General features: G+C 43.4%; 1 protein-coding gene across 17 annotated transcripts in view; it reads left to right on the top strand.

Moving 5' to 3' along the window:
* Positions 1-24,206, top strand: part of ROBO2 (roundabout guidance receptor 2) — a 735,763-nt gene that overhangs the window by 415,393 nt on the left and 296,164 nt on the right. The window contains exon 1 of one of the 17 annotated variants that reach the window (XM_053307035.1): positions 4,723-4,771. The exons of 15 other annotated variants lie outside the window; for them this stretch is intronic. In XM_053307035.1, the coding sequence (XP_053163010.1) occupies positions 4,738-4,771 (34 nt within the window). In that variant the 5' untranslated portion in view covers positions 4,723-4,737. One more of the 17 variants, XM_053307036.1, reaches the window with a different exon arrangement.

Here is a 24,206-nt window from a genome sequence, read left to right as displayed (position 1 = left end):
CTTTTTTGATGTAATCTGTTCTGTCAACACCCTGCCCCATTCTTCTCAACAAATGCATCAAACTGATACTTGGTTTAGCTTGATGGCACCTTAACTGAGTAATGAGCAATGCCTTTTACTGATGTGAAGTATACTATAGAAGGCATGATGGTCTCTGATCCAACATAGCATCTAACATATTGGTTCAATTCAGGCATAATACTGCCCAATCATAAACCATGGTTTGGGAACTAGTAACAAAACAAAAGCATGGGTTAATGAGTACTATGCTATATCTCCCTCCTTACCTATTGAATACCAGTTATCATTTTTGTGGTTTTCTCTAAGCATAGTTTGATGTGATGCCAAATCAGACAAACTATGACTAATGCTAACTAGGATAGTCTCCAATCTGTAATATGAAACAATCATTTGACATGAATTTGCAAACCTTTTTTTTTTTTTTTGAGACTATACTTGCTATCGCTTCCCCTGGTTTGCCTGAATCAGATGTCATAGCAACCTATGGTAAGGAAGTCATGGTGCATGTTAGGGGAAGCTGTTGCTTGGTGAACTGGGCAAATTGCACCCCCAGGCCCAAATAAATTCAGGACACACATAATTGTAGAAAACTAGGGCCACTTTATTGATATTACAACACAGAACCTGCAATGAGGAACTTAAACTAATCAGAGTGTGGGTTCTCCACCCATGTGGGTCAAGCTTATAAAGAGGACTGTGGCACAGCAGGGCGAAGGGCTGGGTGCCGATTCAGCCAGGCACCGAGTCCTGTCATTGTCCCACCACGGGGCTTATCCCCGCTGAGGGGAGAGTGTTATGGCCCAGGCCACTCATATTGGACCAGAACTCATAGCCTAGCGGGTCAAGCTGAAGCCTGTGTATCTTTGCCAGCAATTCCCTTGAGAGAAACACTGTTGTAAGGCCTACCTCAACTCTGAGTGAAATGATTATCTCCTATGAGACAAGCTGGAAGCTAAACCCTTACTTCTTATGACAGAATACTTATCATGTTGATGTCACCTATATTGTTCTGCCTTAGTCAAATGCATTGATTAACTAGCCTCAAGCATGTTACTCTTGGCTGTTACTTTAAACATTCTTTTTCTTAGAATCACACCCTAAGTTGATGTTCACAAGAAGTAATTTAATTGCAGTCTCACACATATAGCTTAGCTTCTTCCTTCTTAAACAACCCCTTTAACCTTTTAACACTCTTTGGAACAAGAAGCGCCAGGAGCCTGCCTCTTAGGCAAAGACAGACCAACAACTTAAGAAATGCAGATGTTTTGAGAACAAAAGTATCAGACTGCTTCCTGATAACGAAAAGACAGTATGCAGAAGATGCTGCTCTGAAGTGAAAGAAACAGTTTTGTCATAAGAGGAAAGTTTTATGATAAGAGCGACTGACACTTTGGAGATCCAGGACTGCTGTCTTCAGGGGAGTAGCAAGGTTGGAGTGGGCCCAGAGAAAAGATTTTCAAATGCCCCTCTTTCACTGAAGCTCAGCTCACAAAGTATGAGACTGAACAGTGGTAACAAAAAGCAGAGTAATATATATATTACATATATGCGTGTATCTCTCTCTCTCTCTCTCTCTCTCTCTCTCTCTCTCTCTCTCTCTCTCTCTGTGTAGAAAATACACACACACTTTATTTATTTATTTATTTATTTATTTATTTATTTATTTATTTATTTATTTGATTTATATACTACCCTTCCAAAATGGCTCAGGGTGGTTTACAGTTAAAACAAACCACTAAAACAGTAAAGAGCTAAAACAAATTAAAAAGAATATTACAACTAACAATTTAAAAACATTTTAAAACAACAATTAAACCATTACAATAATTAAAACCCCTCAAATCAGGTTTTAAATTTTAAAATAAACCAGATTTTAAAACCCCCAAAATTTAGGATGCTGAGTAAGCTTGGGTGAAGAGATGGGTTTTCAGGTGTTTTTTGAAAATTGCCAGAGATGGGGAGGATCGTATCTCAGCAGGGAGTGCATTCCACAATCTTGGGGCAGCGACTGAAAGGCCTGTCTCTGTGTAGTCACCAAACGAGTCGGCGGTAACTGGAGACGGAGCTCCTCAGATGACCTCAATGGGCGGTGGGGCTTGTAATGAAGAAGATGCTCTCTTAGATACCTAGGGCCTAAGCTGTTTAGGGCTTTCAAGTGTAACTAGCACTTTGTATTTCATCCGGAAACCTATTTGCAGCCAGTGTAACTCTCTCATTAAAGGAGTAACATGGTCTCTCCGAGATGACCCAGAGACCAGCCTGGCTGCCGCATTCTGAACCAGCTGAAGTTTCTGGACTACATACAAAGGCAGCCCCACGTAGAGCGCATTACAAAAGTCCAGTCTGGAGGTTACCAACAGATGTACCATAGTTTTGAGGTCATTGATCTTGAGAAATGGGCGCAGCTGGCATATCAGCCGGAGCTGATAGAAAGCACCTCTGGCCACAACCTCAGCCTGAGAAACCAGGGAGAGGTGTGAATCCAGAAGTACTCCCAGACAGTGAACCTGTTCATTTTGGGGAAGTGTGACCCCATCTAGAACAGTTAGATCAGAATTGTCTCTGGAGTTCTGACCCTGCACAATAAGTACCTCCATCTTATCTGGATTCAGCTTCAGTTTATTCTCCCTCATCTATCTATCTATCTATCTATCTATCTATCTGTATACACATACCTATGTGCCACAATATGATATCATCCTAAATTGTTTTTTTAAAGGTTTTGTAAATTGTAGATGATGCAGGTCATTTAATGGTACTAGAGAAAGACATACTGTTCTGGTAGCACCAGGTCTTAACACTCACATCAATTTCGGAGGATGAATACAACTAAAGGAAGCCCGAGCGGGTGCGTGGCTGGGGGAGTCAGTCATGTGACTTGCCTCTGGGGGGCCCCACTAAGGCACTGGGCTCCCAGACAACTGTCTCCCCTTGCCCTATTATAATTACAACCCTGGCTATCTTGAAAGAATTCCTTGTGCAGGTCTGTGGGAACCAGCTGCTATAAAAGGGGGTATCTGGACATGGCAAATCACCAAGCTTTGCCCACCAGCAGATCTTTGCTCAAAAGAGATCCCAGAGTTCGCTGCTCAAGCCGCAGGGCCAGAGCAGGAATTCTCTCCATGGACAGGAACTGTTGGTGACCTCTGCTGTGAGTGAGAAGTCAAGACTACCCAGACATGATGATCTCTCTCTCTGCTTTGCTCTGAACATTTACCACCAGCCTGCCTGACTGCTTGAAGCCTGCATTGTTTTCAAGCCCCAGCAACAAACAAGTCCTTGAAGCCTTCTTCCTGAACCTGGTGAGATGCCTATTCAATGCACAGTGCAGCCTGCTCCTCCCTCCCCTCCTCCCTACTAATCACTTCCATCCCTCTCCTAAGCCCTCCCTTCTTTCTTCTTTCTCTGCTTCTCTCTAAATGTTTGATTAGGATTTGTTAGACAGCTGTAATTACTGATTGTACACACATATGTTAGCTAGGCACATTGCACTACACCTTGAATCGGAAACATGTTTTTTAATTTGGATGACCTGTTTGAATTTTATCCTGATGAGCAACTCTCTATAATAAAGCCCATTGAACTTTCTGAGTGTGTCTCCCTCGATCTCTGCTTGCACGCCCAGATCCTAGATGGTTACCATCTCCAAGAACCAATTCAGTTTGTGTATGATGTGACTTTTCCTCTTTTCCTCTGAGCATATACAGAGTGCAAAACCAGGGAGCCATTCTCACGACCAACAAAAATCGGGCTAGGAGAGCCTAGCCCGATTTTTGTTGGTTGTAAGAATCACCAGGCTCGCAGCCAAGCCTGGTGGTTCTTGAGCGGGTGACCCGCTCGAGAACCCCTGCTAAAAAGCAGGTTTGAGGAGCGAGCGCTCCAGCAAACCTGCTTTTTAGCCTCGTGAGTCGCCACGGCGCAGCTTTGCGCCATACCTACTGGTGCAGGGCATACTGGAGCTTGCGGGGGCCGCGCGGCCCCTGCTTCCCCCACCGCCCGCTGGCTCCATCACGGAGCTGGCCATTGTGTAGGCGGCCGGTCCAGCTGCCCAGGGCTCCCTGCTCGCTCATGAGTGGGGAGAGCAGGCTTAGCCCGCTCTTCCCGCTCACTGGTAAAAACCAGTTCTCACTGATCATTAGACCCGGTCCCAGGTGTAGTTCACAACAAGGGCAGCCTTATCTGCCCCAACCCAGGCTATACAACTCTGAATGATGAAGCCAAGCCACCCTCCGAGTAGGGACATATCCCTGCCCAAGGACCACAAAACCTGGAGTGGCTGTTTGGCTCCTTCCTGCCCTAAATTGTCTTCCAGCCCAATAGTGTTACCAAAATAATCTACCCCAAACCCATACTCTCCTGCCAAATGTCCAAAGATCCTAAATCCGGTGGAATCCCTATCATAAAACTCAGTGAGAAATAGGCAAAAAAAGGCCATACCTAATGCCAATCAGGTGCAACCCAAAAAAATCCTGCTTGGCCCCAGATGGTGACCCTCACCATCTGGGATGGGTGAACAGGTGCGGGTGGACAGGTGCCTTGCCCAGGAGCTACTGGCAGACATTACTAAAGCCTGCTGTTTATACAGGCACCCCCTGCTCCTCATTGGCTGGCCCAAATCACATGCCAGGGGAGGCAAGAAGGCAGCCCCGTGTTTATCTATGGCAGTACAACCCCACCCCCTGCCTCACCACAGATGCTGTAGTAGGAAGCGGCATTATGTCAGAATTGTGCTATTGTACAGAAAGCATAAGTATGCACAACTAGAAAATATGTTGAAACTAGAGAATATTATGTGTAAGTTTTAAGAATGGCTATTGATATTCACAGCAACTGAGCATTTAATTGAGTCATCTAAAGGCATAAGTATGTGAGAGAAGCTGTTAATTTGAAATAGATCCAGGGGATCTTTGCTTCAGCATCATATCACACCCTTTTCTCTGAAGGACCCAAAAGAGACCGTTGAATTAATTGCTAATTGTGAGTAAAGTTTGTATTGATTTTCTTTTGTTTTCTGACTGATGTTAATAGCATCACACTTTAGGTCACTAACTACTTTTCAGCACTATTTAATTGCCTAAGAACCCTTAAGAGAACTCTTACAAGTGTGAGAGAGAGAGATCAGGCAGCAGGGAGGCAACATCAATGTGGCTGACAGTTGAGTATTCTGATCATATACTGTGTTCCAAGGACAGAGAGGGGGAAACAGTAGATACTATAGTATTTGGCATTAATCACTTAAGTTGTAGTGTATGATATTTATTTATTTAGTCAATCTTATTTATATACTGCCTGATATGTGTATCCCTAGGCAGGGCTCATGGTTTAAAAATACAGTAATAAAAACAATTTTAGAGTTAGAACGCTCCCAAGAAGTCATACTTGCTACCACAAGAACAGCTCTCTTCTCTTATTTTGACAAGGAGTGCATTCTCTCTAAAGCCCTGGGGCTTCCACAAAAAAGGCCCAATCCTGAGTCGCCACCAAATGAGCCAGTGGCAACCGTAACCAGATCTTCCCATTCAGATATTTAAATGATAGATTTAATTTGAGGCTATTCCATTTACAGCTTTGTGTCTCCATTGTAATTTAAGAACACTTATGGCTAAATGCTCATAATTGTATGCATGTGGTACTATTTTAGTTCTCTGCCTGCTTCATATGTATCACTTTTGAACATGATGATAACCTGAATGTTTGATTATTTTATCTAGCTGTTTAATACATGTGAATGCATGCATTGTGCTGTCGAGTCGGTGTCAATTCCTTGCAATCACATTCCATGTGATTTTCTTGGTAGAATACAGGAGTGGTTTACCAGTGCCTTCCTCCCGTGCAGTATGAGATGATGCCTTTCTGCACCTCCCTATATCGCTGATGCCCAATATAAGTTACTACAAATGTATTTACTAGGCACACTCTGGGAAGCACACCGGCGGGCATTTGAACTTACAGCCTCTTGTACTCTAGGCAAGCTGCTTCCCCGCTGTGCCACCGCAGCTGATAGGTACACCTAATACATGTGACTAGGAACCCATAAATGTCCCAAAGCTCTACAGCACCTAATGTGTTGGGAAAGGTTTCCCCATTTCCTTCTTTTTCAGAGACAGTTTAATCCATGCATACCTGTCTGACAGGTATGCTCCTGTCAGACAGTCCTGTGTTGAAGTAAATGGGGATGGCTTCTTTGCTTAGGAGCTTTATCTGTGTCCTGGAGTTCCCACCTTAACAAGGAGCTGCAGAATCATGGTGTTGTTACTCCATCCAGTTGTATGCAGGTATTGTGAAAATCTGCATGCATCCTTTAGAAGGATGCACAGGACATTCCTGTGCTAATAATGCATGGTGTTTGTTAGATCACCAAGGGGAGTATGCAAGTCCCTTAAACTTACTGGTGCTGTTTTGGGGGAAGGGGGCTGTTGTGTTTGCTTATACAATATTTTTAGCTGGGAATGCAAGAGGGAGTCAGTATGTTGTGTCCCTGTTCTGAGACATGTTGCCACTGCAACTGGCATCTTAAGCTTTCCATGTCCAACAAACCTAAAAATAGCCAGGATGCCTGCCTCCACATGTTGATGGAGTTGAACACTCAACAGACCCTTTCAAAAGAGGGCATGCTACATACACCCTGTAGCAACTATGTGATTGAAAAACGATTTGGCCATATTTTAAAAACCAAAGAAACAAAACTTCCTTCAGTAACTATTCTTCACTTCATTTAAACACTAGAGATTTCCTACTCACTGCTGTAGATGAACTAAAACAAACTCTGTGGTTCATGTGAGAGTGTGGCACTTACACTAGTTGGACTGGTGTTATTATAATGGAGCACATTAGCGATCTAACGTATCAGTGTCTCTGTGTTAGTAAACAACAATAGTTCCATAAATTTGAATAAATTTAGTAGGGATATAAATGTGGCGAAGAATAGCAAGTTCCTGCTGGATGCTCACAGCAGACATTTTACACAGGAAAAGCTATTCCCGTATGCCCCAAAATAGGCATTAAAACCAATGTACCTCTTCTTTGACATCTGTTAGAACAGAATGAGTCCATTTGAAATTCCCCAAACACACTCTCTCAGTGACAAACTGTAGTAAATAAGGCAAAATGAATTTGGGAAATGAGAATGTGTAAACAAGCCAATCAGATGTCATTTACTTTCTTGGATTATTGTGATATTTTTTGGGAATTGTTAAATTAAGCCTGTGTTTTATTTGTGTCTGTGTGGCTGTTTTATTTTGTCAAAACTATAAATTTGGCAAAGGTCTTAAAACATTTGCTGAACTGGTTGTGCTGCTTCCACATTGTTCATATTTGCATTGCAAGAGTGTTAGCCTTAACAATTAAGTTTCATTATTGTGTGTGTGAATAAATAAGTGGTGGGATGAGGTGTGAGTGCTAAGATATTGGTTTTGCATTATAACGCTTGGAAATATGTATCCTTTGGACACACATGGCTTTAGAGCTTGATCTTGAAGAATAAAAGGTAGCAGAGGTGTGGAGGAATTAATCTGCAGTTCTGTCATATAGAATGTGAAAAAGTTGGTGTTCAGATCACTGCCTAAGAACAAGTCTTGGCATATCACCTTTTGTTATGCTAATGCTTAGTCTTTTGTATACACATAGCTTTGAACAGAATGCCAAAACTAAATGTCTATAAAAGCAAGTACCTCACAGAATATGGGGGCTGCTGCATTCAGGGGTTGTGTCAAGTTGTTAAAGGCCCTGGTACAGATCTCTGCACTGATCTCCCATGGAATATTCACCTCTTGGTACATCTCCCCAGTCCCCCTGGTCCATCCTTCTCAGCTTCCCTGAATGAGCAGGAACAGGAACTTAGTGGTGGGAGCAGTGAGATAGTAAAGTGGCTTCTCCCCTTTGTGAATTGGGGGAAAGATGGTGCCAGCAGCAGCTCTTTCTTCACCTCTCTCTTATAGGGTGGGAGAAGCAGGAGCTACCATTACCACATTGTCCACCCATTATGATAGGTTAGGGTGATAGGGAAAGAGGACACTGTCAAGTCTTTTGGGATTGATTTCTTCTCCTTCTGCTTCTGCAAATGGTGCTTCATCTCAGATGCCCTTATGTTATTGCAAGGAACTTTCAGAGGAAGTGCTTTCATCACATAGCAGGTCAGCAGACAGCCTTCTCCGGGATGTTCCTCTTTGTGAATGGGGAGACACATGAAGCAGTGATTGTGCAGCAGACTTTAAGAGTTCTGACTTCTCTCATCATACCCACTGGGGCCTTGGAGTGTTGGGTGTCAGCCAGGTCCCAACTTGGGACTGGGGAGGCACTAGGCAGGACAGGTGAGGGGTGGAGCCACAGTTAGTGAAGGGTGGAGCCACAGGTAGTGGCAGGTAGAGCCAATTTTGGAGAGTGCAGGAGGCAAAGCCAAAATACAAACACACACACACAAGCATACAAATCTAAGTTACTCATCAGCAGAGATACAGATACAAATACAGCTTTATAGTGCTTTACAGGACTACAGTAGTATGTAGATTTGTATCTAACATGGCAGGATCAAAATACAAGCAGAGAGAGAGAGTGTGGGGAAGAACTGTACAAGCCACAAGCAAAGTACAGACCAGCTTCAAAAGGCTGCTTGTGTGGAGAGGAAATACATTCTGAAGTCACCAGGGTAGCTCTGTATGATTATTTCAGAAATGAATATTATTAATAAATAACAAGATGAAAGAACTCTGAGACAGAGTGGTACAGTAGTTGGTGTGCTGGACAAGACTGGGGAAATCCAAGTTCAAACCCCATTCAGCTATGAAACATACTGGGTGATTCGGAGACAGTCACTTATCTCTCAGCATAGCCTTCCTCATGGGGCTGTTGGGAGGATAAATATAACCATGTACACCACTCTGGGCTTCTTGAAGGAAGCACAGGATATAGATGTAAACGTAAATACATCAATATAAGGCACAGGTAAAGCAGACACCAGCTACAAAAGTGGATAACAAATGCAGTCTGTAGTTACAAGGGCAGCTCTGCCTGCCTATTTAAAAAATGCCTACATAAATAATAGAAAAATCAAATGTTTTTCAATGATGTTTTCTGAAGCAGCTATGAACCATCTCCTCTAACTTAGGGGACACCATGGGAAGCAAAGATGCATGGGGACACCCTATCCCTACTGCATGCCTGCTGAACAGCTGGGTGCCATTCTCTGCCCGCCTTGGGTGCCCACAACTTAGCCTAGGTATCCATCCTAACAAGCAACAAATGTTTCTTATAGAGATCAGTTCCTTAATCCTTGCCCAATGAACCATAACCGCCAGTGGAAATATTCATGTTAAAGTTACTGGCCATAGTCCAGAGAAAAATCTGGTTAGCTCCCTACATAGCAAATTGATTTTTAAAATCATTTTCCTTCCAATATAATCTGATCCTTCTCTATACAACCACGTGGAAAGCACTTCTGTTATTATTGGAAAAGCAATTTGGACTCAGAAATGCATGCCCTAAAACAGGGATTCTCAATGTTGAGTCCCCAGATGTTATTGGATTACAACTCTCCCAGTGGCCATTGGTTGGGGATTATGGGAGTTCAAGTCCAATAACATCTGGGGACCCAACGTTGAGAATCCCTGCTCTAATTAGTCGAGTCTTACAGTTTGCTGTCCCTTCCAATGTTTTATGGCATGTCATTTTGTCAATGGGCCATAATGTTGTGCATACATATTAGATCAGAGAGCAAGGGAAAGAAAGCAGAGGATGCATTCTTCCCTTCCAAACACAAACAAAAAAGCCAGCAAAATATCAGACTTGCCAACAGCCAGCCAACCTACTTTCTAACCAAAATGGTGATTGGATTATTCTGAGTAGCTAAAAGAAAAAGACTTCCCCGTCCTCTGGGATCTCTGATGGCTGCCTGAGGAGTAAATCCTCCTAGTCCTCTCTGATTCGTTTATAGAGTGGTCCTAGGTGGTCCTTTGCGCACGCACACACAAAGGGCATGCATATTGGCTCCTGTTGCAAGCAGGCTGCTACGCCCTTGCTGCAAGGGGAGAGAAGGATAGCCAACATAGACTACCCCTGGTTCAGCTCTGAGGTCATGGAACAATTGGGAGTGAGGAGGATAAGAGATGTCACACACAACTGTAGTTTTATAAGTTTTATTATGGCAAATGGTTACATCTAAGCAATTAAGCATGCAAGCAAAATCAATCAATTGGTTTTCTTCCCCAACGTAGTGTAGTGTTTTCAATAGCAGTTAAAATCATTTTCCCTCACTAGAAATGAATAGCAGTTGAAATCATTTTCTCTCTCACTGTCAGTGAACCCTGTGTGTGTGTTATCTCGCAGCTGTTCTTTAGCTAAGTCACAACATTCACAGTTTTGATTTTAAGCACAGAGAGAGAGAAAAGAGAGCAAAAATCCAGGTGTGAGAAAAAGGAGAGGGAAATGGTGAAGAGGAAAGAGTAGAGAAGGGAGGAGTTGCCCATTCTGGCCTAGGGCCAACAGTCCAAAGTGAATTAGATGAGAACAGAGAAAGGGGAGGCGGAACGGGGGAGAGCAGGCTGATGGGAGTACGCTGACTCACTGACAGCTGACAGGCACAGGCTAAGGAAGAGACAGAGATTTTTCTGGGAAGCAGAAGGGGGAGAAGAAGAGATCCATAGGACAAGGGGGGAGAGAGCTGGGCAAGGATGTTAGTTTAGAAGATGCTGGGCTAAAGGCAATGTCTGCAAGTATATTTACTGGACCAGCATCGGCTGTGAGATTCAGGAATAGAGATCTTGAGAGCGCCGAGAGGCTTCCACCTGTCTGCCAGGTGGCTGGGCAGATTAATCAAATATGCAGGAATCGAAGTCCCTCCAATCTTAGAGACTGGAGCAACTTCAGCAATCTGTTAGGCACAAACTGCCTTCACAGGATAGGGGCTACATGCTACTCCTCCCATGGAGTGAGAGCATGCCTTCCCTTGTTCTCCCTTACCAAGAGTTGGTGGGCGGGTTGAGTGGAGAGACCCCCCTTCTTCATCTCTTCCTTCCTGTACAACCGTTTGTGTGTGTGGCCTTTTTATACCTTTTTCCAGGCCTGTTATCCATATCTCATATCAGAAACAGTCATTTCATTTTTCTCTGTGTCTCCAGTCTGATATCAGACGCTTTGGTTCCCCTGGAATTTTCTTACCATATTTGGTGAAGGAGTCTGCCATTTGTGGGGTTCGTATCTGGCACTTGTTTACTGATAGATATTACCCCTAAAATATGTAGGTACTGATATCTATGTTTTGTTTCTTAAGACCTTCTAAGTATCATTACTCTCAACATTAGCAAATTTCAAGCTGGGTCTCATGATTACCCTTGGCATAGCACAATGCATAAACATGTTTCAGAGCAGAGAGGGGCAAATCTTTTCCCCTCTTGTCAATCCTTGACTATAGAATATTCCATTCAGTTACTTAGGCTTAGCAGAGCCAAAGTTCACACACCAGTTTCTTGCAAAATGACAATCCCAGATACAGGCTTAAGCTTAGCCCTTTGGGCCCTCAGTACTGGTCCCAATTCAACCAGTGAGTTCACCACACTCCTGCCTTATTAATATCAATATTTTAAAAGATCTGAGGCTTTTGGTTTGTTTTTTCCTACCATTGCCCACCTCAAAACTCTTAAAGCAGCAGCAGACTGCAGGCAAGAGCAGCAGGGAACAACAGAGGGAGGCAATAGGCACACATAATTGAGGAAGAGACAACATGGCTGACTGGGAAATTTTAGGTGTGCCACCCACTTTACCCATAGATAAGATCCACCCCTTTATTATAGTGGTAATGTGTACCCACTCAGTGGTTTTGGTTGGTTTTTCTCTAGTCGTCTGCACTGGAGAATATAGTGCTGCAGAATCAGGCAGACGTATATGTCTTTACTATCCAACGTGCCACAAACCACAACTACCTGGACCACATCTGGCATCCAGTCTGCAGGTTGGTCACCCATGTGATAGATGAGAGAACTGGAAGAGGTTGCTCGCTTCTGCTTTGGGAACAAAGAGAACTGTGGAATGGCTTGGAAGAGTTTCACTTCTATGGCATTGTATTTCTGTTGCTGCACTTTTTTGTTCCATATTAACCAGCCTGACCTGTTACCAGTTTTATGGCTGGACACACCTTCCCCACCAGAACTCTTTTACCAGGTTTGCTCTGACGCATGGTAGTGATCACCATTTGTGACTATTCTGTGGTTTAATGTGGGAAATTTAACTCAACATATTGCAAACCTGCATACAGCCAAGCTATAAATCAAGGTATCGGGAAAGCTGACCATGGATAGGATACACTCATGTTAGAGTACACATTTGGGCATAATAGAGTACAGCCACATTCCCTGAAGGTGAAGTTAGGTTTTACTGAAGAGCAAAGATATACAGCGAAGGCAATGATAAGTGTCTCTGCAAGGTTACTGGTAATGGTCTTCCATTAAGGGGTTAATGCTCTGAGAATAGTACTGGATGATCTCCAATATACATTTACAGGTTAATACTGAAGGACAGGAGATAGAACTGCAGGCACTTGGAAACTGAGGTGAGAAAGTGGGGAGAGAGAGAGAGGTTGAGAAGGTTACCTATCCTAGACTGGGAGTGTGGATTCCAGTGGTTGCAGCTGCAGTCTTCCTTTTTGGAAGGAGGTTGAGACTTTTGTTCCATCTCTTTTGAGAAGAAGAAACTCAGGGTCACCAGGCAAGGCAGTATGCCTAGAAAAGACTGAGCTCTGGCAGCCCAGAGGGGTGCGCCAAATGATCTCCCAGGGAAGAGAAACTAAATAAAAAACCAAGAACACTGCAGTGCAAGATATGAATCTTTATCTGCACTGGTAAAAGATTAGATGATACATCTGAGTTGCAAATATCCACCAACCATCACATCACAAGAGGAGGTCTTTTATAGCTTCAAAGTAGCACAAACGCATGGTACTGGCTGTGTCCATTGTTCTGTGAACGGGAAAATGCATGTTTTGTTTTTTTAAATTGATTGCCCCAAGAATGGACAACTTCTGGATTAGAATAATCCGATGCTGTTCTGGTTTGGGCTACTGACAATGTTTCTTGGTATTTTATTGCTTGCCACAAGCTGTAAAAAAAGGTTCAGTAGTAGTAGTCTAACCTGAGGGCACGAATAGTGTGAAAATAATTGGAGGTGGTTAGAGAGAGGGTAAAAGGTGTAAGTGTTCAGTCATACAGTAATGATTACTTTGTTCTTTTCTATTTATAGCTGGATAAGTTAAGGAGATAGTCCTGACAAGGCTACTGAGTTGCTTTTTCAACACGTTTAGGGAAAGGGCCATAGCACAGTGATGCTTTGTGTGCAGAAGGTCCCACATTCAATTCCTGGTTTCTCTAGGTAAAAAATGTTTTAAGTGGCTGGTGACAGGAAATACCACTGTATTCAGAGAAGATAATACTGAGCTCGTTGGACCAATAGTGTAAATGCCTGCTCCATATATATCCTGTGGACACTCCCTCTATAAACTAATTTCAGCAGTTTCATCTAGTAGTTGTGAATTAGTTGTTCCTCCATGGTAAGGCATGCCAAATTGTGCTGCCAGGTTATGTACCTGGACTATATGTTGAAAACATTATTTCCCTTAATGTCTTGCTTCCATACATTAGAGTGCTTATTGTTGCTGTGGTTTTTTCTCCTTCCATATTTTGATGGGTTACAGTTTCATTATTAACCTACCAGTTAAAGAATGGTTAATGAATGTTTGGGAATATCAGAATTCAGAAAGAATTCTGAACAAGAATTCTTGGGGGTAACAAGAATTCTGAACTAATCATATTATCTACAAAACTTGAAGGAGAGGGCCTGTTTCTCTAGATTGATGACACGATTGAAATAAACTCATAACTCCTCAAGAACAAACTGCAATTAGTCATTGACAGATGTACTTTATGATCAATGCTTGTTTCATATGTGTTGATAGCTATGGCCCTGTTGATTCTTTCCATATATTTCTTTCCTCTTTTATATGTTGGTTACTATTCTGTTTGTTATATGTTCCTTGAAAATAAATCAATGGCCTCAAACATCAACAGAAATTAAATCTAAGGGTAACTGTGTGTTTTGCTTCTGTAGTAGAGAGCTGTACCCACAGGAGTAGCAAGAAATTGCCTTTGCTAATCCTAAAGAAATCCTAGTAAGTCTGTTTGAAATTGTGGGGAAGTAAAAGCATGTCATGCAAGGATCTTAGTAATATTTTAAGTGAATGTGTTTTATCTGGAACTTAGGAGGCCAATTTGTAACTCAATATGATAATCTATATATATAATTTTCTAAGGCGTACCCGTGGCTAATCCCATGTGTGGCAGCTCATGCAAATGTTCACAAGCAGAAGCACCTGAGTGGGCAGTGGGGATTCCATATGCAGATAGGAAGGAAGAGCCTGTAAGAGCAGAAGCACCATGGTAATTGGGCAGTGAGTATTCCATATGCAGATAGGGAGGGGGAGCCTGTGATGGTTAAGGTCAGTTGGAATGAAACTGTTACTGGTTGGAAGATGTTCTTGATTGTAGAGGAGAGAAAGCTATATATATAAAAGGATAGTGGGCAGGGGTCTGCAAAGAGAGGGGTCGTGAGGGAGGAAAGAGCCCCTTCAGGAGAAGGAGACTGCCATTGTGTGAATTAGATGAGGAAACAAGATTTGTTAACCCAGGAAGGGAGAGGGGGAGAGAAAGAGAGGGGGGAAGGAGCAGAAGAAAGATGGGAAGAGTGAGTGGAAGAGAGAGAAAGAGAGAAAAAGAAGGGAAGATAAGAGAGAGAAAAAGAAGGAAGGGCGAGGGAAGGGCCTGAGCCTGTCAGCAGCCTGAGGGGAACGAATGGCCATGGCGGTGGCGGCAGCGAGAAAGGGCTCGGTCAACCGCTGCTGCTGCTGCTGCTACTGTGGGAAGGAGCAGGAGCGGGAGGGACTCAGGTGAGAGTGGGGAGGTCTCTGGGGATAGGGGGCTGCAGCTTGGCCAATAGGTGCCAGTAACACTGTAGCCGCAACCAAGAGGGGTGAGGGGGTTCGAGTATAGGGATGGAGGACTAACCAAGAGGGGTGAGGGGGATGGAAGCAATGGGATGGAGGAGCAGGAGCAGGAGTGCAGCTCAGGTGATGAGGGCTGTGGCAGGGGGTGAGGGGAGCAACCAAGTACTAGCAGGCAGATGCTTTTCACAGGCTAAGCTAGTAATAATCATAAACTATATTTGTTAGCTGCCCCATAACAAATTGTTCTCTAGGCGACTCATAACACAGCATTAAAACATCAAATAAAAATACACAACACATTAAATCACAACAGACCAAAAAGGAGAGGGGGGATACAAAATACAATACAAGCCGTTTTAAAACTTTTTTTAAAAAATCAGTTAAAAAATTTTTTTTAAGTCCTGAGTGAAAAATCGGTTTTTACCTGCACAAAGTGATGAAACCAGGTGAACTACACTGGGGAGGCTGTTCCATAAACGGTGTGCAACCACTGAAAAATGATGGAAACAGCTTACCATACATTTTTTGTTAGAATTGACCAGGGTGGATTTGATTTAAATCAAACTGATTTAAATCACGATTTAAATCACTAGCAGGGTGGATAAAAATAAAAAAAATCTGATTTAAATTTTAAAAAATGGATTTTTTAATTTAAATCGGATTTTTTTTATTTTTATCCACCCTGCTAGTGATTTAAATCGTGATTTAAATCAGTTTGATTTAAATCAAATCCACCCTGGAATTGACCAATCACCTTAAGATATACGTAAGTGCCTGTGTATTTTGATCCAGAGATGGAAAAATCAGCTTAGATGATGGTGCACTTTTGAGTGAAAAAAAGGCTACAAGGGAATATAGAAGGTTCTCTCTGCTTTGCCAGCCTTAAACTCACAGGAAAACAAAGCTGCTTTTGTTACTCTTTTTTGTTGTAAAAATCAAGTCCAATAATACAGCTGACTGCGTGTCTTGTTTGTTGGGGCTTCATAGTTAGTGTGTTGACCTTGGATCTGGGAGAGTCAGATTCAAATACCTGCTCAACTGTGAAAGCCACTAGGTGATTTTGGGCCAGAAACACATTCTCAACTTAACCTACCTCACAAGGCGATTGGGAGGAAAACAAGTTGTTCTAGTAAGAATTAATCTGCCTACCTTCCTTTCACTGTCCCTACAACTGGACTAAATTTAGTCCAAATCAGTTAGGCATTTCACATAGTAGCCCACTTGCGCCTCAAATGTTCAAGCATCCGCCATCTTGAACTGGGGTGGATGACATCATCAAACTATGAGTTTGAGATGTCCCTATGTGTCTTTACATCTGTACCAAATTTGGTCCAAATCGGTAACGATTTGCATCTCAGACATTCATGTGTCCACCATTCTGAAACAGGGTGGATGGCATCGTTACAAACTATGCCCTTGAGCCATCCCTACATCTGTAGCAAATTTGGTACAAATTGGTTAGGCAGTTTACAAGTTGGCCAGTTGTGCTTCAAAAGTTTACACATCTGTCATCTTGAATTGGGGTGGATGATATCATCACATACTATGCCGTGGAGGTATCTCAATGGGTCTCTACACCTGTACCTGATTTAGTTCATATTGGTCCAGGCATTGCAAAGTTGATAGGGACACACACACGCACAAACACATGGAATGCTGGGTGATCTCATAATCATACTTACCACTGGAAAGTAGGCTAAAATGGAATAACACCTTGTGAACTACTCTGAATTCCCTGGAGGAAGAACAGGATACAAACATAATAAATAAATAAATGTTAAGGCAATATCTAGTCCTTAAATCAACGGGTAAAATGACACATTCACCTTAACTCAATAACTTCATGCTGAAGTTTTTTTAAATTGTTGCTTTGCTTTCTGGTGACTCTAAAGTCAAATAATTCAAGATGAGCTTTAGTTATGATGTTGAATGGTGAAGTTGCCAAAGTTTGTAATTACCTGGCCCAGGACATGAATTTGCCTAATTTAATGCCCGAGCATATTACAAAATGAATGTTGTTACCCTCAGAAGTTCTTCTGTAGTTCAAAATGAAAAATGAGATTCTGTGCGTATATGGAATGTGTTATAAGTCTTCTACTTTATGTCCAATGTCTGGATCCTACTTATAGTTCAAAATAATCTAAGCAGACAACTGGAGCAAATGAGAGAATTCTGGAGAGAAGCCTGGCCAATCTCTGGGGAAATGCTACTACTACTACTACTACTACTATTTATATACTGCTTTTCAACAACAACAACAACACAACATGTTTCCAAAGCAGTTTAAATAGAATAAGAATAATGAGAAGATTCCTGGTCCCTTGAGTCTTGTACAGACTCACAATCTAAAAAGAAATGCAAGGTAATGTCTGGACAGCAATGTCTGCTGGACACATACTGTGCTTGGGTTGTGAAATTCCTCAACCCAAAGAGCCTATAAGGCAGGCAAGGATTTTCAGTGTATTTGCTTCTTCTATATTTTCTAATTATAATGATACCAAAAATCCCATAATTACGCAAGTTTGGGTGGTATAGAAGTTAGATAGATGGATGGATAGATAATTCTCAGTTAGAAATGCAAATTAGATCCTTTTACAGCCACCTGGAATTTAAAAAAGAAATGCCCCTTGGGGTCTTTTGCTTAGGTTAGCTTGTTAACAGATTTAGGACTACCTGCCCATAACTGTTATCAGTTTTATGGCCTGCATGCACCTTCTCCACCAATAAATCTATTACTAGGTTTGCTCTGAAATGTGACACATACCAGACTGTGTGACTATGCTTTGGCCTAATGTGGAGGATTTAAATCAATTTAGTGCAAACCTACATTCAGCCAAATTATACCTTGAGGTACCAGGAAAAAGCAGACTGTGGATAGGATATGCAATCAGAAGGGCACCATAAAATACAAACATGTTTCCTGAAAGCACGGTTAGGGTTTACTGGAAAAAAGAGAGGCTATCCTCATAGGCATGCAAAACTGGGTGAAGTGAGCACTTCCTTGCCCTCATTTTTTGATCAGCCGTAGCTGGCACACTCGAGGGGGAGGGGGCTTCCAATAATCCACCATGCATTCATGTGGTGCATTATTTGGGCCCCGGGAGGCAGGGCACCACACAGCAGTTCCACGCAGCAGCAGTTCCCTGAGCCCGACCCCTAGAGAGGCAGAGTGAGGCCAAGTGAGGAAGGAGAGATGCTGCTCGCCTGGACAGGCGATCCACCCACCCAGCAACATCCCTGTGATCATCTGCAGGGAAGTAAGTTTTTTGGGGCTTCCTCTCCACAAAAGAGGGTAGCCCTTCTCACAAATTGTGAGAAGGGCTTCAGTGTTTTACAAGTAAAAAAGCAGTATTTAAGACCTAAGCAGATCTGCTGTCTATGGTTTCTTTAGAGGGTTAATGTTCCGAGAATGGCATAGAGTTGCCCCAATATACATTTACAGGTTAGCACTGATGGAAGGGATATAGTTTCAGACACTGGGAAATTGGAGGGGGGCAGGGAGAGAGGGAGAGGGAGGTCGGTCGGTCGGTCTATAGCTACCTTTCTAGCAGCTGTGTCTTACACTGAAGTGATGAGATGGGAGATCCACTTGGCGGGGAAACTCCGGGAAGCTATTTTTGTGACTTGCAAAGAATTGAGGAGCCCCAAAATAGTTATTTCAAATAGTGATTTCAGCTCAGAATTGTTCAGGCTTGGAAATCTCTAGAACTCTTCCACAGAATGTGCACTCCCTCTGGGCTTTCAATGGGGGTTGATAGTTGCGTCAGTGAGAGGTGGGCAACGTCAATCCATGGGAACAGCATGACATGAAGCTGAGTGAATCTTGGATTCATGACCTGTGATTTTGGGTGGAAATGTTCTTGCCATGTTGTACCGTTCAAAGTACTAACTCTAGGAGGGTTAAAAAACAAATCCTTAGGACTGATCTCTCTTGGGGTCAAGCACTAGACTCTTCTACCTTCTAGAATTCTAATCTCAGTGTTGCTGCCTTCAAGTGGCCAGCTATTGTTTCTAGGGGAAATTCAGAATAGCCTGAAAGAGGATATCACTATGGATGTGAGGCTCAAGCAGTGAAATTAATCTAATCATGAGGGTCTGGTCTTCAAATCCAATCAGGAGTGAGGAATAGCTTTTTATTTATTTTTTATTTATTTTTGCATTTATATACCGCCTTTCGTTAAAAAGATAACCCCAAGGCGGTTTACAAAAGTTAAAAACATACAATAAAAAGACAATAAAAATATCATGTTAAAAATATAAAAACATAAAAACAGGCATAAAAACAATACAACAAATAAAAACACAAAGAAGCTGCAGTAGAAAACGATCATGTAAAAGCCTGGGTAAAAAGCCAAGTCTTTAAAAGCTTTCTAAAAGCCGTGATGGAGTCCGAGGAACGAATGGCCACTGGGAGAGCATTCCAGAGTCTGGGGGCAGCAACAGAGAAGGCCCTGTCCCGAGTGCACGACAGCCGGGCCTCCCTCATTGTCGGCACCCGGAGCAGGGCCCCCTCAGATGTCCTTGTCAAGCGGGCAGCAACCCGTGGGAGCAGGCGGTCCCTCAGATACCCCGGGCCCAAACCGTTTAGGGCTTTAAAGGTCAAAACCAGCACCTTGAATTGGACCCGGAAACGAACCGGCAGCCAGTGCAGCTCTTTCAAAATGGGGGTGATATGTTCCCAACGGGCAGCTCCGGATAAAACCCTAGCTGCCGCGTTTTGCACTAGCTGCAGTTTCCGGATATTCTTCAAGGGCAGCCCCACGTAGAGCGCGTTACAGTAATCCAGCCGCGACGTGACTAAGGCGTGGGTAACCGTGGCCAGATCTGCCTTCTCGAGAAAGGGACGCAGCTGGCGCACCAGCCGAAGCCGTGCAAAGGCACCCCTGGCCACCGCCTCCACCTGAGCTTCCAAAAGCAGAGCCGGGTCCAGTAGTACCCCCAAGCTGCGTACTTGCTCCTTCAAGGGGAGTGCAACCCCATCCAGAACCGGTAAAATCTCCTCATCCCGATTGGCTCTCCTACTGACCAACAGTACCTCCGTCTTATCCGGATTCAATTTCAGTCTGTTAGCCCACATCCAACCCATCACGGCCTCCAGCCCCCGATTCAGGACATCCACCGCCTCCCTAGGATCAGATGACAAGGAGAGATAGAGCTGAGTGTCATCCGCATATTGCTGACAACTCAGTCCAAATCTCCGGATGACCTCTCCCAGCGGCTTCATGTAGATGTTAAACAGCATGGGGGACAAGACCGATCCCTGCGGGACCCCACAGGCCAACGGCCACGGGGCCGAGCAGTAGTCCCCCAGCACCACCTTCTGAACCCTCCCCTCAAGAAAGGACCGAAACCACTGCAACGCAGTGCCTCCAATTCCCATACTCGAGAGGCGGCCCAGAAGGATACCATGGTCGATGGTATCGAACGCCGCCGAGAGGTCCAGCAGAACCAACAGGGACGCACTCCCCCTGTCTAGTTCCCGGCGTAGGTCATCCACTAGGGCGACCAAGGCAGTCTCAGTCCCATACCCGGGGCGGAAGCCAGATTGAAAAGGGTCCAGATAATCCGTATCATCCAAGACCCTCTGCAGCTGGGACGCCACCACACGCTCCATCACCTTGCCCAAAAAGGGGAGGTTAGACACAGGTCTATAGTTGTCCAGGCTGGAGGGATCAAGGGAGGGCTTTTTTAATAGAGGTCTTACCACCGCCTCCTTAAGGCACGATGGCATCCTGCCCTCCCTTAATGAAGCATTAACGATCACCTCCAGCCATCTACCTGTCCCCTCCCTGGCAGCTTTTATTAGCCATGAAGGGCAAGGGTCAAGAGCGCACGAAGTTGCCCGCACACTGCCCAGGATCTTGTCCACATCCTCAGGCCGCACCAACTGAAAAGAATCCAACACAACGGGACCAGATGGTACCAAAGGCACGTCTGCCGGAACTGCCAAAACTCTGGAGTCCAGGTCAGCACGGATGCAAGCGACTTTATCTGCAAAGCGACAGGCAAACCGATCACAAAGAGCTGTAGATGGCTCCTCCCCCATTGTCTGGGGGGATGTGTGGAGCAAGGTTTTCACCACACGAAACAGCTCTGTTTGTCTGCACTGAGCAGACGCAATGGAGGCGGAGAAAAAGCATTTCTTCGCCGCCCCCACCGCCACGGCATAGTCCCTAAAATGGGCTTTAGCCCGTGTTCGGTTGGATTCGTGACGACTCTTCCTCCAGCGTCGCTCCAGCCGTCGCCCGAGTTGCTTCATCGCCCTTTTGCAGTTGGACAGGTAGTTGGCTCTGTTGTGGAATTTCTTTAGTAGTGATTACCTTTGATTTCCTGGGGAGGCTTCAGTTAATATCCTTATGGGTGTTTTCTTAGGCATTCATCTTAAAACTAAGCGTTAATATTGAATATTTGGATCCACATGATCCTCCATTCATACCACAAATTTGTAGTTATTTAATTTATAGACTGCCTGCCTGATATAAAATATCTTCAAGGTGGTTTACATAAAATTTAAATAGAAAATTAGTGTCAGATAAAAGAGTTCAAGCCCACCCTTTACACTAATTCTAGGAATTTGTTTCTACTCCCGCACAAAGAACATGTCTGTCGTATGAGCTGCCAGCTGCCATTTGAAGTGCTAAAGTCTAGTTACAGGTTTACAGTCTCCTTTTTAGAGACTATAAACCTGTAAGTGGACTTCAGCATTTCAAACTGCAGGTAGCAGTTCACAGGACAGACTGCCATAGATGCACTTTCTATTCCACCTGAATTTGCTTCCCACTGGAAATTGCTCTAAGATCCACATAGGACAGAAAACATATCCCTGTAGAGAAAGGAAACAATGGCCCTGAGGTTATTTTAAACCTTACTATTAGGGACTTGTATTTCTTTATATTGCTTGGGTCTGAGAATTCGAAATAGTTCAAATACAGGAGGCATTTAGCTTAAATTGATGAGATAATTACCAAATCAGTGAACAATCCTTGCCACTGACCCACACTTGTCATGGAAAGAACAGCAAACAGGAACAGATGGTGTTGTGTATATTTTCTTCATTACTGTAATGGTTATGGAGGTCAGAAAGCTATTGAAGAAGAAATCCTAGAGAAATAGTATGAGCCTGAGAAACATAAAGGACTAAACACCATAAAATTGCCTTAGGCTTTGCTATTAAAAGATCTGTGTTTGCTAAGCACCAATCATTTCTGTAAAGTATCATTGGGTTACAACTGGTTTCCTGGGAAACATCCCATTTAAGCAGATTTCCCAATTAAGCACAGGATGCAGGACTGAAAAACCAGTTCCTTCTTCTATTAGTGTGAAGTAATCGCTCACATTGAGACCATGATTCTGAAAGACCATGAAACTATGAACTGTGTTTACAAAATGGCCCTAAACTGCTTAGTAGTGATAATTCCATGTTTCGCCATAAGCAAAGAAACCTTGGATAGTGTGGAACCTGGAATAGAACAGATCAGAATAGGCTTGCCACCCTTTCTTTATTTCAAAGAGCAGTTCTTTATTTAGCATTAACTTATACCTGTTCTTTATTAACATAATAAATAATGCAGTTTGTTCTATATTTTCAGTACTCTGTGGTAGGCCAGTCACTGACTGCAGTAAACACACAATGAAGAGAGGCTGACTTCATGTTACAAGCCTCTAAATAGAAAGGAGTCTTCTTCAGTCCTGCAGACTGGATAGCAGATTGCATTCTGGTATTACAAATCCCATGATGAAGCTTGTTATTGGAGCCAAAAGTTCACCTTTGCCCCTGCAGGCGATAGGCTGAGCCTTGTGGAGCAGAGAGCACCCAGACCTGTGACCTGCCCATTCTACAAAAGTCTCTCCCTAATGTTGAGCAGCCTAACTGTCTTTCATCTTCTTCCACCCAACATCCACCAAAAAAAGCAGGAGAATGCAAAAATATCATGAAGAATGGGAAAAGGAGTTACGTTAGTTTTCTAAAGTGCATGACAATGCTTTGAAAGCTGGTTGCAATATATGCAACATAGACTCTTTAGTTTTGCACAGCGGAGTGTGTGGGGTGAAACAGCATGCAGCTGGAAAAGGTCATGTTTGCAACATTTGAATGAGGGGCCAAACGCAAGCCATACCCAAATCTCTAATTAATGAAAGTTCATCAGAAGCCAATAAGTTATCTCTTTCTAGTATCTTTCTAGTATCTTTTTTATCATCTATTATAGTTTTACCAGTTAAATGAAAGTGAAAGAAATTTGAGGATCTTTCGCTCTCTGGTGACAAAACTACTCTCACCTTATATGAAAAATGTTAAGAACAATAGTATCTCTTTTATGCTGCTGATATGTGTATATTGCTGAGCCTGGATGGTTGCATCAAGCTTCCTTGTTTTATTTATTCATTAAAAAATGTGTGCCCTGCCTTTCTAGCAAGCTAGAACATACCGGTAGGCAAAGGTAAAGTGTGCCGCTGAGGCGGTGTCGACTCCTGGCAACCACAGGGCCCTGTGTTCGTCTTTGGTAGAATACTGGAGGAGTTTACCATTGCCATCTCCCACATAGTATGAGATGATGCCTTTCAGCATCTTCCTATATTGCTGCTGCCTGATATAGGTGTTTCCCAACCAGCAACCTCTGGCTTGCTAGTCAAGTCATTTCCCCACTGCGCCATTAGGAAGGTGCCTTAAATCAAGTCAGACCCTTGGTCCATCTAGCTCAGTATTGTCAACACAGACTGGAAGCAGCTTCTCCAAGATTGCAGGCAGGAGTCTCAGCCTTATTTTGGAGACGCCAGTGAGGAAACTTGGGACCTTCTGCATGCAAGTGTTCTTCCTGGAGCGGCACCATCCCTTAGAGGTGCTCACATGTAGTCTCCCATTCAAATGCAAACCAGGGTGAACCCTGCTTATCAAAGGGGACAATGCATGCTTGCTACCACAAGACCAGCTCTCCTCCCAAGCTATTCATGGCAGCTTACAATACCAAAATTGTACCCATATGGAGTAACCAAAAATAATCATGGAAAAGAAGAAATTCACTCTAAAGGCAACAAGCAACTTAAATTTAGTGTGCTATCTGTTTTAAATGGGTTGAGATTGTACTGTTATGAGCTGTGTTGTTTGCTCAGCGTGGTGTAGTGGTTAGAGTGCTGGACTAGGACTGGGGAGACCCGAGTTCAAATCCCCATTCAGCCATGATACTAGCTGGGTGTCTTTGAGCCAGTC

The sequence above is a fragment of the Hemicordylus capensis genome, chromosome 3, assembly GCF_027244095.1.
Source record: "Hemicordylus capensis ecotype Gifberg chromosome 3, rHemCap1.1.pri, whole genome shotgun sequence".
Classification (NCBI taxonomy): Eukaryota; Metazoa; Chordata; class Lepidosauria; order Squamata; family Cordylidae; genus Hemicordylus; species Hemicordylus capensis.
This window is presented reverse-complemented; position numbering and strand designations above follow the sequence as displayed.